Below are 12,822 nucleotides of genomic sequence, written 5' to 3' on the forward strand. Positions count from 1 at the left end.
CCATAGTATCCCACCTTTAAGAGGCACAGACTGAGGAAGCCTGGGTCAGGGGACCAGAGGGTACAGTGCCCTCCAAAATGGGCCAGACTGTCTTCAGCTGTAGTTCATGATTCATCTCAGGTGATGCAGAGAGGCAAGTAAGGCGTGGCTGCTCCTCTCAGACTGTGGCAGTTGTGCTCCCAGAATTTTGCAAGAGAGACAAGAGGCCAGACTCCAGGCCTGGATACTGCTGCTTAGCTGGACCTTCCTGGTGGAACTCTTCCTGGTGGTTATGCCAGGATCTGCCTAGTACAGACTCATGATTAGCTTTCCCCTGCTAGACACATCCTGGGATGGGCAACTCTCACCTGAGAGTCCACCAGAACAGGGTCAGCTTGGGGCTGCCACAGCTCCGCTAATACTACGTAGAGAAAAACGGGAAGGCAGGTGTAGGGACAGACCGATGGATGTGCGTGTGGATAAGATCAGTGGATAGTCAAGGACAGACAAGTGGACAGATGACATGTAGGAGGCATCTTGGAAGAAAGTTCCCTGGGCATGGTGTATACATCTGTAATTCCAGCATAAGAGGCAGAGGCAGGGGGATCATAAGTTCAGGGTCAGCCTGGGCTGCCTGGTGAGAAGCTGTTTTACAAACCAAGGGCTGGAAGTAATAGTTCAGGGGTAGAGCAGTCACATGGGCGAGGCCCTGATTCCAGTCGCCACACTGCGACAAAACAGGGAGGGGAAGCTGCAGGTGAGTCTCTTGAGTTCAAGGCCAGCTTGTTCTACATAGAGGGTTTCAGGTCAGCCAAGGCTACACAGTGAGACCCTGCTTACAAAAAAAGAATTTTTAAAAAAAATTATACCAATTTTAAAATTGGCCAGCAAGAGGTGAGGGGGGACAAGCACCTCTCTTGCCTCTCCCGCAGCACCCCTGCCTCTCCCTGCAGGCTGTAGCAAGGACCTGCTTTACAGCTCACCAGGGCAAGCTGTTGGCCCGCCTTGCTGAAGCTCCCCAGTGCACAGGCACAGTGGGACAGAGCTCGGAGGTGGACAGACAGCAGCTAGAACTGGTCTTGGGAGATAGATATAGACTAGCCCAAGATGCTGGAACCCCTCACCTTCAGACAGGTCTGACTCAGGCTTCCTGCAGATTACCTCACCCTAGAGTCCCTCTTGCCCAGATCTAGAGTCAAAAGGAGGCCAGAACAAGTGGGAAGAGCCAGAGGCAGCCAGTGGGGCCTTACAGTTGTGGTGCAGTCTTGCACAACTTCTGGCCTCTGGCTCCTGGCCAGCCCCATACTGTTACTCTTGTATTATGGGTACCTCCAATTGTAGCACCTGGGTGCTGAGACCCAGTAGTGCTCGTCCCTAGGTTCCCACTACTGACCAAGATCTGTGGAGTCTGCTGTGATTTGGCTCTAATGCCTTTAGAACTTAACACCTGGCCACTGGTTTGGTTCCGTGCTCTCATGACTGGGGGTGCACATGTGTTTATTCGTGATATCCCACTTGACCTCATGAGGGTCACACAGAGCTACATGTGTTGGCTGGCAGCCCTTTTACTCAGGAGACAGCAGCCCCTGATTCCAACCATAGTGTATGCATACAGGATAGGAGGTCAAATTTTCAACCATGTCTTTGAGTGATGGCTGCCACTGTAATACAGCAACAGTCATGGTTAGACTTGTGAGTTCATGGGGACCACAGCTCACAGACCATTGTCTATTGAATAACTGGAACATTAGGCTGCAAAGAAGACAGGAAAGACATGCACAGCCGGCTACATAACATACCCATAACTCCCTTGACTACTGCTGTGGACCAGAGCTGTCCTGCCCAGGGCGTTAGGAGCCACAGCTCAGAGAAGTTTATAGCCCCCCCTCCCCAAGTCTGGGGCAAAACAGAGGTTGTACAGCCCTCCCTGAAGATCCTGTCACTTCCCAATTATGCCATCGGCTAGGGACTGTTAGCATATAGTTTTGGGAGATGTTTCAGACCCAAACCATCTTGGTAGGCATCAGTCCGTGGCAGGTAGACCCTGAGGTGGTTTTCTCTGTCCCTGTGTATTACTTTCTTGTTGCTGTGAGAAAATACCAAGACCAAGGCAACTTACAGAAGAAACGGCTTATTACAGAAGGCGTATTCTGGATCAGAATTCCAGATGGAGAGTCTATCCTGGGGAAGCAGGAAGCTGCTGGCTAGTTTTATGTCAGTATGACACAAGGAGGGAGCCTCAACTGAGAAAATGCCTCAATAAGATCAAACTGTCGGGCATTTTCTTAATTAGTGATTGATGTGGGAGAGCCCGGCCCATGGTGGGTGGTGCCCTCCCTGGGCTGGTGGTCCCGGGTTCTATAAGAAAGCAGCCTGAGCAAGCCAGTAAGCAATTTCTCCATGGCCTCAGCTTCTGCTTCTAGGTTCCAGCCCTGTTTGAGTTCCTGTCCTGATTTCCTTCAGTGGTGAACAGTGTTGTGGAAGTATAAGCCAAAGAAACCTTTCCTCCCCCATTTGTTTTGGTCATGGTGTCTTCACAGCAATAGAACAGTGACCAAGGCAGCCACAGCCAGCCAGAGCGGGAAGCTGGGCAGGCATAATGAACTGAGCATGTGTATGATGGGGCTGTGACCTCTTACATCATGTCCTCACTGGCATCCTTCCTTCACATGGTTGTACTGTGAAAGGTTCCATTACCTCCCCAGACAGCACCATCATCTAGGGATCAAGTGTCCGTGTACTTAAGTCTATGGAGGACATTTCTCATTCAAACCGTCACATCCTGGCGTGCCATTGAGCTCTGAATGGTGTTTTTGGTGAACTGAAAGATTCGTCATCATGAAGCTGATCATTTTAATGGCTCTTGCCTTCATGTAAGCCTCTTGACCTGCCTGAGTGTCAGCTTTCCCTCATGTGTCTTGGTCAACTTGGACAGTGCTCCTTTTCTGTCGAGAGCTTGTTCTAGACTATCCCAGATACCAACTGTCACCTAAAGGGACAGTAGTCATTTGCCTCTCTGCACTGAACAGTCGCTTTGAATCCTGGCTATGTGGCCCCCAACCAGTTTTTAAATCGAGGGATGCTGGGGATCCACTTAAAGCTCATGGGGTCCCAGGTTCATTTCATTGCCCTATTAACATGGGCAGCTGTCTCCGCTGACCAGGGAGGAGACAGGCCATATCTCTTCTCCCTGAGGCCCAGATCCTAAGTCCCACCACTTGCTGTGTTGCAGTGGGAACACCGTACTACATGTCACCCGAGAGAATCCATGAGAATGGCTACAACTTCAAGTCAGACATCTGGTCCCTTGGCTGCCTGCTGTATGAGGTAAGTCTTTGACGTGCAGAGACTTGGTGGCCTGTGGGGACTTCCATGGGGGCACAGGTAAGACAGGCTCACCCTACCAGTTTAAGGGAGTACCAGTGTTCCACATACTCACCTGCAGACTAAACCCTGCAGTTTCAGGACCCTTGGGGAGCAGTCCTTCACCCCTCAGCAGACATGGCATTAGTAATGTCATCCAGGCAGTGGATGTTACTCCCCTAAGGAGGTGCCCTGTTTTTCCATGTCCAATAATGTGGGTCTCATTGCAGACTTTTCGCCTCCCTAGCTGTGGAACGGGGCCATCCATGGCTATTTACAGATCTGGTAGCCAGCCTAGAGCCAGGCACAGGATTGTTGAATCTCAGTATGCTCAGAATGAGATAACATAAGAAAATAAGCTCCATCCATCTCAGCTACGGTGGGAGGGTCGGGGGTTCCCGGGAATGGGTCTGGGGGAGCACAGGCCACCAGGAAGAGTGAAGCTTGGGCCATCTGATGTCTCCATGTTGGTAGCTGCACCGAGGACCCACTACTGGGCATTCCCAAGACTCCACTGAACACTGGCCACCTGTCCACAACATTGGAACCCTAATATACAGGATGACAGACAGGCAATTGATTTAGGATTAGGACTGGAACCCCATCTGTCTTTTGCTTCCCTGGAGCTGATGAGGGGTATGGGTTTGGCTTGGATTAGTCAACCTGAAGGTCAAAACTCAAAATCTCTTTACAAGGTATAGTGTTTCTTGTCTTTCTTTTTGAGCCAGGAGCTTGAGATTCTTGAGGGCAGGCACTCCATTCTTCTTTTTTGCAGGGGATGGGGTGGGACCAAGGCCTGGTATGCCAGAGAAGCATTATAACTGAGCTGCACCCAGCAGATGATGATGCATTTTAAATGTCTGGCTAGAAAGGATGTGCTTGTAGACTGGCTGGGTGGGCCTCCTCCTGGAGCTTAGTAGCCCAGTGGCAGGAAGGCCTGTGGGCCTTTCAGGCCAGAGCAGTCAACAGTGAGGCAGGTCAGGTCTTTTTGAGGCTCTGAGCATCAGTTTCAGGAACAGACTTAATGAACACCTGAGTAGGGCCTGAGGTCAGAGGGATTCAGAGACTCCTCTGAGAGAGCGTCACCCATGTGTGTCAGGTGCTAGGGTGAGGGGACAGCTGTTCAGGCGCTCCCGAATACTCTTTAATGTGTAAGGTCAGCAAGATGAAGCCAGTTTGACTTCGTATTTGTGAGCATGTCCACAGAACTCTCAGCTATTGGGCCTCCCAGGGGAGAGATGCAGTGTCTGGCAAGAGCTCAGACTGGGCAAGTCAGCCCCTACCCCATTGGCTCCAGCTGCCCCATGTGTGGGATGGAATCTCCCTGCCTTGTAGAGGAGTACACGAGGCCCTGTGATTGAGGCACCCAGATCCAGACACTCCGGCCTCTCTGTGAACCCACCGACCAGCTGAGCTGTGCAGCTGGCATTCGCTGCCAGTCTTTAGAAGCCCAACAGCTTGACACATTTCCCTTTTTGCTTTGGCCAACAGGAGGTCTCAGCACAGCTCAGCTTGGGTCCCTATGGAGGGAGTCCCCTTTGACCTATTCTCATGTATACTGTCCCTAGTCCAGATGGCTTATCATTTTCTTTTTTCATCTTCTGTTGTGTATTTTCAGAAACTGCTTCCTGTCCCCTTAAAGTCACAAGTGTCCCTAAACATAAACAAATACAGGCCAGTCTGCCTGAGAGAAGAGCTCTGCATGGCCCAGGGCCGGTGGAAGATGACAGCTGGCTCCCTCTGTTCCTGCCAGCCCTGGTCCCTGCCCAGGCCTTTGTCACAGCTCCTCAGAGGCAAAGGCAGCCCAGTCTTGGTTTGCACTGAGCCCACAATCATAGCCTTGATGGGTTCCCAGCCAAGCAGGCTGCTCTAAATCCTAACTTGGTGCCTAAACACATACCTGAGGAGGTGGCTTCCAGCCCGGTGGGAGGGCTCAGCCGAGTCAGTTGATCTAGTTGTTGGCAGTGTGTCACTCCGCGCCTTGTAGCTATGCAGGAGCAAAAGGCAAATAAATCCACCAGTCCTCTAGGGATATGCGCCACAAGGACAGGACAAAAGTCGGCCATGGCCATTCCCGGGCTGCCCTCAAGGGTGGCAGTGGGCTCTGTTGAAGCTGGCATCCCTCTGCACCCCTGTGGTGCACCAGGGAAAGAAGTGTATATTTTCCCAGCAGACAAGGAGGAGCCTCATCTGGGCTCAGGGTTGGGTAATTGGCAAGAAGTGTCCTGCAGTCATGGCTACCACCTCCCCAAGACCACCTGTGGTGTCTTCCCGTGGAATCAGCTTAAAGAGCTGGGACAAATCACACACACACACACACACACACACACACACACACACACAGCCCTTCCTGCTTAACTCAGACCATTGAGGATTCATGTGGACCCCCTGGAACATATGCCATGCCAACATGACCTGGGGTGCAAAGTGTACAAGATCAGAAACAATCCCCTGGGCATCCTTTCTTGAACCCTGAGAACTGATTGAAGCCCCTGTGCACTTTGCCTCTGGAGGAAATGGAGTGGCAATGAAGCTGAAGGCTCACTTGTTTTCAGCCCCTTGCAGTGGGGACAGAGACCCAGCAAGACAGCGGGCTGGGGGAAGCTGCTTTGGAATTCTGGCTTAAATGGTAGCATGGCCCAGAAAGCCCCTCCCTCAGAGAACTGGGCTGTACGTCCTCTCTTGATCATCCTTCACTCCAGGCTGTGCTTGGGAGAAGTTTGGTGACAGACAAAAGAGGTATTTGGGGTCCTTTTCTTAAGTCGGGTTTCCTCCCTCCACACCTTAGGTTCTTTGAGACACAGACACATATTCCTTAAACTAGGACGAGAGCCATGACGCTGGTGGTCTGGAGGTAGCAAGTATCTGCCCCCCAACAGCAAGCCCTTTGCTCCAACCTGCCTGGGGCTGGCTGGCCACCGGTCTGAGTAGATCTTGCCATCCTGGGTAATCGTTATAATCCCCATGTCGCCAGCAGGCCCTCAAGTTACTTCACAGTGTGCTGTCCTTATCAGGGTGGCAGGCCCATGGCCAGCAGCTGGACAGTGAGTAGTTTGGACATGGCTTCTGATAGAACCTGCAGCTTAGGATGGAGAAGCCCTGGTAGCAGGGAAGGGTCACTGCTAACCCTGTGCACAGAAGCTCTCTGGGATGAGGGGAAGGTGCTGGAGAGAAAGGAGATGATGGCTCACCCCTTGCCACATTTTTCTGAGCCATTTGGAGTTAGTTGCAAAGGGCCACATTTGTAAAACTCCAGACAGATTGGCCTGCTGAAGGGCAGTCAGTCCCTCTCCCAGGCCACACATAGCCATCAGCAGAGACAGCATTCGCGGGCTGACAGTCAACACCCTGTCTATCCACAAGCCACCTCCAGAATACTCATCTGGATCTTCCAGCTGTGCTTGAGGAGCCATAGCTGTTCCCCACGGTGATAGCAAATGTCCTTTTGAACTTGTCCAGTAATTGCTGGCACCAATTGTGTTCATATTTTGGAAGCATGTCACCCATGTCATGCCATTTTGTAGGCTCCATGGCAAAACCAGCTCCTCAGTGTGGGTGGGGCCTCTGTACACTTGCCACTCCCTGTCTTACATAGGTTATTGCAGCCTTATTATGAAGTGGGGTGCAGCGCGGCACATCAGTAGGGAGAGTCAAACACCCAGACTGGGGGTGGGGGGGGGGACAGGCACAATTACCCAATGGCCCTTCACTAGCAGGAAGGATTGGCTGTCATTTGGCAGAATGCATCAGTGGGCAGGAGTCACAGCAAACACTTGAATCCCACTACTGTCAGCAGATGGGGCCCTCTGGTGCCATGTTGGGCTGTCCATCCTCCAGCAGGCCTTCTCTGAGGCTTTCCCCAAATGCTTTGAACACTGGGTGGAGAATCTGCGTACTTCAGGGAGACCTGGAGGTTACCTCCCTGGATGAAAACATAGTAGGACCACTGTCCCAACAGACCTGTCACCAGTGCCCTGCCTCTCTTCAAGGTGTCCAGGGTGGTATCTGAACTTGCCACATCCTGCATGCTAGAGCCTCCAGTGTAAGACAGCCAAGTGTAGGTAGGGCCCGGCTTCTCTCCACCCTGGAGCTTCATCTTCCAGGCAGACAAGTTCCCGAGAGTGGTGTTCCCACTGTTCTTTAGATAAGTTGGTCAGAGCCAGGTATGGCAGCACTTGCCTATAATCCAAGCACCCAAGAGTCTGCGGCAAGTGAGCTACATTATTAGTTACAGGATAGCCTGGGATACAGAGCGCCTCAGAGAGATAAAGCTGGGCTGGAAGAGCTCAGCTGGAAAGTGTGTGCCTTGCGTTTATAAGGAATTGAGTTGGAATTCCCAGAATCCTGAAAAGGCCATGTAGTGCAAATGTGTGCTGGGGAGGTGGAGGCAGAGTGACCCTGAGGTTCACCAGCCAGCAGCTTAGCCGCCCTACTTGACGAGTTTCATGTCAATGAGAGGGAGAGAGACCCTATCTCAAAGGACAGTGTTCCTGAGGAATAATGCCAGAGGCTAGCTGTCCCCTGAACCACACAGACATGCACAAATACAAAAGGGGGGGGGGACATCTTTTAGAGAAACTGTCAGGCCCAAGCAGAGTCTGGTGAACAGCCAGTCCTTGGGAGAAGGGGCCCTGAGCGAGCCTCAGGATTCAATAGCACTTCCTTATTGCAACCCCAACCTCCCTGCAGTGGGGGACCAACCACTGGCTACTCTGGCTTCTGAAATCCTTTTAGACTTTGAGGCTGTATTTGAGCCTCTGTATTCCTTCTCTTGCAGATGGCAGCTCTCCAGAGCCCCTTCTATGGAGATAAGATGAATCTATTCTCCCTCTGCCAAAAGATTGAACAGTGTGACTACCCGCCTCTCCCGGGGGAGCACTACTCTGAGAAGGTGAGCAAGCTGGGGGCCGGTCCTGATGTACTTCCAGGAGGGGTGGGTCTAAAGTGCCTAAAGTTTGTAAGATGCAGCAGCACACAGATACCCTAAGACCTATTGCCAGGCTAGTGGAACCGAGTACCAGGCAGGTCAGAAGTGGCCACCCTGGGCTCATGGGTTGGTCTCTTGCTCTGTGTTAATAGGCCCATAACTCTGGAGTTTTGACTTTCATATTTTATCCTGGACAGTTACTGGCTGTGTGATGCTCATCCTCAAATCCATCATCTTTATAGATGGGTTAAATTCTATCTCCCTCATGAGTAAACTAAGAAGGACAGCTGACAGGTCTCATGGCAGAGTCATGGCTCAGGGTACAGGCAGACATACCAACATACTTCCTTCACTGTTATTGAGTCTCGGTTTCCTCATCTATAACATGGGGACAAAACTAGAATCTCCTGTCCAAATTCAAGATAAAGGATTAATGCATGTGGCATGCTTAGTAGAGCCAGGCCAGCATCGGCCACCATCAAAAGTAGCAACTGGAGGAGACTCAGCTCTGTGTAGATGTTTGCTGAGCATCATCTGTGACGTCTGTTGACAGTGGATGCTGAAGGTGAGAGTCTAAGAGCTTCCTGGGACCTCTGCAGGACCCTAGGCCACTTCGTAACTCATGAAGGCACTGCCTCTCAGCCTGGGGGATGGATGTCAAATGACCATTTCACAGGGATTGCATATCAGATATTCTGCGTATCAGATATTTATAGTTCATAACAGTAGCAAATTTGTAATTATGAAGTAGCAACGGTTGGGAGTCACCACATAAGGAACTCTGTATTAAAGGGTTACAGCATGAGGAAGGTTGAGAACAACTGTACCAGGGAAAGTCCATCATCCAGATGAGATGAGGCTTTACAAGAAGCCTCCAGGCCCACTGGCCTCCCCTGTGCAAACCGCCACCTGAGGTGGGGAGGTCACAGGGTAAAGAGAATTGTACATCACCCTTCTCTTCCACCATCAGCTCCAGTGGAAAAGTATCTGTAGTCTGGAGAGCAAGCTGGCAGGAGAGAATAGGTTGCATTCTTCACAAAGTTTGTTTGTTGCCCACTGGCTTGTTCCTTTCCTTGTTTAGACTACAATTTCTGCACTACTAGAAGACATGTGACTTAGCTCTCTCTAATCAGTTCTGTGTTCCTATGCCAGTCTGCCAGTGGGTACCACCCACCCCACTTCAGTTGCAAGGCAGAAATGAAGAGCCCAGAGCCCTTAGCTTTATCTCCTAGGGCAACCATTCTAGCTCACTAGACACCCCCGCCCCCACAGGTGGCAGCTCCAGATCCTGCACAGGGTCTATCCCTAAACACACCCCTCTTAGAGTTATTATCATGCTGCACTGGTTTGTTATTTTTTGTTGTTTCTTTTTGACTGCTTCTAAGTGATTGTAGGGTAGACTTCATCTTGACCTGGTTTTCAAATTTTCACCTGATGGGTCAGCCATGGTTCCCTTCCAGAACAGCTTCAGAGACCACTGTCTGTAGATGATCGTGGACTCCAGACATGCTGCACACACCACCTTCATCAGCTCATGGATTCCCAGTGTTTTACACAGCAGTAGGAACACAGAATGCGCCCGTTTAGGCAGCTCGGTGCTTAGGAAGTTCAGAACTGACCCCCTAGCCTGAGGCCTCTGGAGCATGCCTAGGCCCTCCTCAGACTCTCTCCTGAGTCCCCAGAACTCTGTGGTCCAGGACTTCCCCTCTTTCTCCTTTTCCTGGTGACCACCAGCACCCCCAGCAGCAGGCACTGAGATGGAAAATGTTGCAGCCAGCCCAGTGTTGCACGTTTAAGACCCGGGCTTTTTAAGGTCATTATTTTAATTACCATTAAAATAACTAGCACTCTGGCTATCAGATCGGAAGGGATCAGAGGCTTAAGGCGCCCCTCCCCCACCCTGGCGGGCAAAGCCTTCAGTGTCTGGATAATTAAAAGCGTGTCTTTCATGAGCACAATGAAGAGGCCAGGGGGTGTGCAGACTGCAGCCTTGCTGCATGTTAATGCATTTATTATGATCAATAAGCCCTTTCCTCGAGTTTTCTCTGGTTTGGGCTTTTGTGTGACTGACAGTGGACATATATGCGCACAGTTAAAAACTGAAGATTATTTGAGAGTAAAATTCTCAGGGTCTCAAAGCGTCATCACCTTTGGAACCAGGCAGGAAGGACTGTGCATGCATGCATGGGATCCGTGTGACCATGTGACTTACCCTGAAAAGCATTGTTCACTTGAAAGGGGACAACAGCACCATCCGAGGTGCACTCTAAGACTAACAGAACTGTCTTTCCTTGCAGCTTCGGGAACTGGTCAGTATGTGTATCTACCCTGACCCTGATCACCGACCTGACATTGGATATGTGCACCAGGTGGCTAGACAGATGCATGTCTGGACATCCAGCACCTGAATGCAACACACCTCATCCAAGCCAAAAGTCACTTGTCTTACTTGAGTCCTCTCCCCAAGTGGAACCTGGAAGCCCCCACAGCCAAGACCAGAGGACTCTCAGCTGGCTCCCCAAAGCGGCTGCCTCTGCCACTGAGCTGAAAGCAGCGGGGTTATGGTCAAACTCCAAAGTCCTTTCTTTGAACTGTTGCAGACAATCTGAGCTGGGCTATTAGTGGGAGAAGGGGCTTGGCAATCATGGAGACCCCTTGTACCTACTGAAATGTGAACCTCTGCCTGGTTGCTTCCGACCTGGCCAGGCCCACACTGTCAGGAGACTTGAAGAGAGCTGGGTGACTGGTATGGGCGACTTTGCAAATGGTTACCACCAGTTGGTTTAGTTCTTAGTACCTTTCCATACAATCAGGCTGTGTGCTTCATTTACTCTCTTGTAAAGAGATACAATGGAAATAATGGTTTAGAGTAGAGATTTCGCTAATATTTTCTCTGCATTTTCTAATTTGATGAGTGACAGTGAGGAGCGACTAGCATCGGGCATTTCAATGTAAGAGGCATCTGGGAGGTCGGAGGGTTCTCCTCCATCTTCTCAGCACTGCCATGTACAATCAGTCATCTCCTGCTGGAATGCTATGGCTCACTTTAGGGTCAGTGCGCGGCACTTCATCTATCCAGCAAGAAAACTCCAGAAGCTTTGCTCTCACACTGCTCTTTACAAACTCTGGTTCTGTATCTTCCTAGTGACTTGCGCAAGTTTGTTGGCCTTTCTGAGCCTTTGTTTCCTCACCTATAAATGGGACTAATAAGGTATCTATCTTCAGGTGGCTGACAGGAGTTAAAACAAAAGAAGTTACTTAGTTATGGCAGCCTAAGCTTGTTATCCCAGCATTTGAGAGGTACAGGCAGGAGGCTCAAGAATCCAAAGTTGCCCTGGGCAATACAGGAAGTTTGAGACAGGAATGGACTACATAAGAAACAAACAAACAAACAAACAAACACCAAACCAACAGAGAGATGCAAATCAGCTAGCAGGGGCAGGTGATCCAAAAGTACGGCCTGTCGTCCCTTCAGAAATCTCAAGTCATGGACCATTAAGAGTCAAGAATTAAAATACAACTGTGTTATGTGCAGGAAAAGCAGAAATATGTTCATTTACTTTTTGTTTCCAGTAGGATTAACTGTGAAGACTAACTTATAAATGTGAATTTAAGGAAACTTAAGTGTTGGAGGAAACAGTCTGAATTTTGTTCTTCTATACCAGAGGGTCTCAATTTGTGTAGAGACCTCCTTGACAAACCTGTCTCCAAAAACACATTACAACTTGTAACAGTAGCAAAATGACAGTTATGAGGTAGCAATGAAAATGACTTTATGGCTGGGAGTCAGCACAACATGAGGAACTGTGTTAAAGGGTCGCAGCATTGGGAAGGTTGAGAACCACTGGTCCATGCACTATTCAAAAAATACCCACTCGGTGCCAGGCCAGTGCTCCTCTGTCTTGTCAGGTAATGTCAGGTAATGTTTATCTCACTGCTAGATGAACCCAGGGTTCTGCACAAATAAGCTCTCTGGCTAGCCACCACCCTCTGAGCAGGGCCTGCACTCCAGATTCAGCCTCTGCTTGGTCAAGCTCTCCATAGTTTAGACTGCTGAGCAGCTCAGGGTAGCCCTGACTCCATGTCAGTGTAGTCTCAGACTGCAGACCACACCCAGCACATAGCACCAGCACAACTTCTTGAGGTGCCTTTAGAAACAACCCGTCAGGCCCAAACAGTCCAAGTAACACCAGTAAGTTCCCCCAAATCTGACACTCATCAGGTAAGCTGCTGCCCTCAGTAAATTCTCTGTACCCTTTCAAGCAGTGTGCACAAGGAAAACCTGTCTTCCAGTGTCCTTCCCCAGAATACTCACTCTGGGGAAGGATCAAAGTCACTGTCTCCTGCCCAGCACTAACTCCTGAAAGGTTTCTATCTGTCCTTGGTACAAGCAGCCTCTGCAAACCAAAGAAGTTAATTTCAGCACTCTATCTACCCACTGTCCATACCAAGAGAACCATCTGCCCGATAAAATGGCCCTTGGGATATTCACGGTCTCTACCAATCACTATCCAGAGAAGCAATACAATGCTATGTTCCAATTACTGCAAAAC

General features: G+C 50.2%; 1 protein-coding gene across 2 annotated transcripts in view; it reads left to right on the top strand.

Annotated features, from left to right (window-relative positions):
• Positions 1-11,893, top strand: part of Nek6 (NIMA related kinase 6) — a 74,544-nt gene extending 62,651 nt beyond the window's left edge. The window contains exons 8-10 of one of the 2 annotated variants that reach the window (XM_034494458.1): positions 3,212-3,306; positions 8,120-8,233; positions 10,567-11,893. In XM_034494458.1, the coding sequence (XP_034350349.1) occupies positions 3,212-3,306; positions 8,120-8,233; positions 10,567-10,677 (320 nt within the window). In that variant the 3' untranslated portion in view covers positions 10,678-11,893. The remainder of the gene's footprint in view (positions 1-3,211; positions 3,307-8,119; positions 8,234-10,566) is intronic. The other variant, XM_076928671.1, reaches the window with a different exon arrangement.
• The last annotated feature ends 929 nt before the right edge of the window (positions 11,894-12,822 follow it).

Source organism: Arvicanthis niloticus, chromosome 2 (assembly GCF_011762505.2).
Source record: "Arvicanthis niloticus isolate mArvNil1 chromosome 2, mArvNil1.pat.X, whole genome shotgun sequence".
Lineage (NCBI taxonomy): Eukaryota > Metazoa > Chordata > Mammalia > Rodentia > Muridae > Arvicanthis > Arvicanthis niloticus.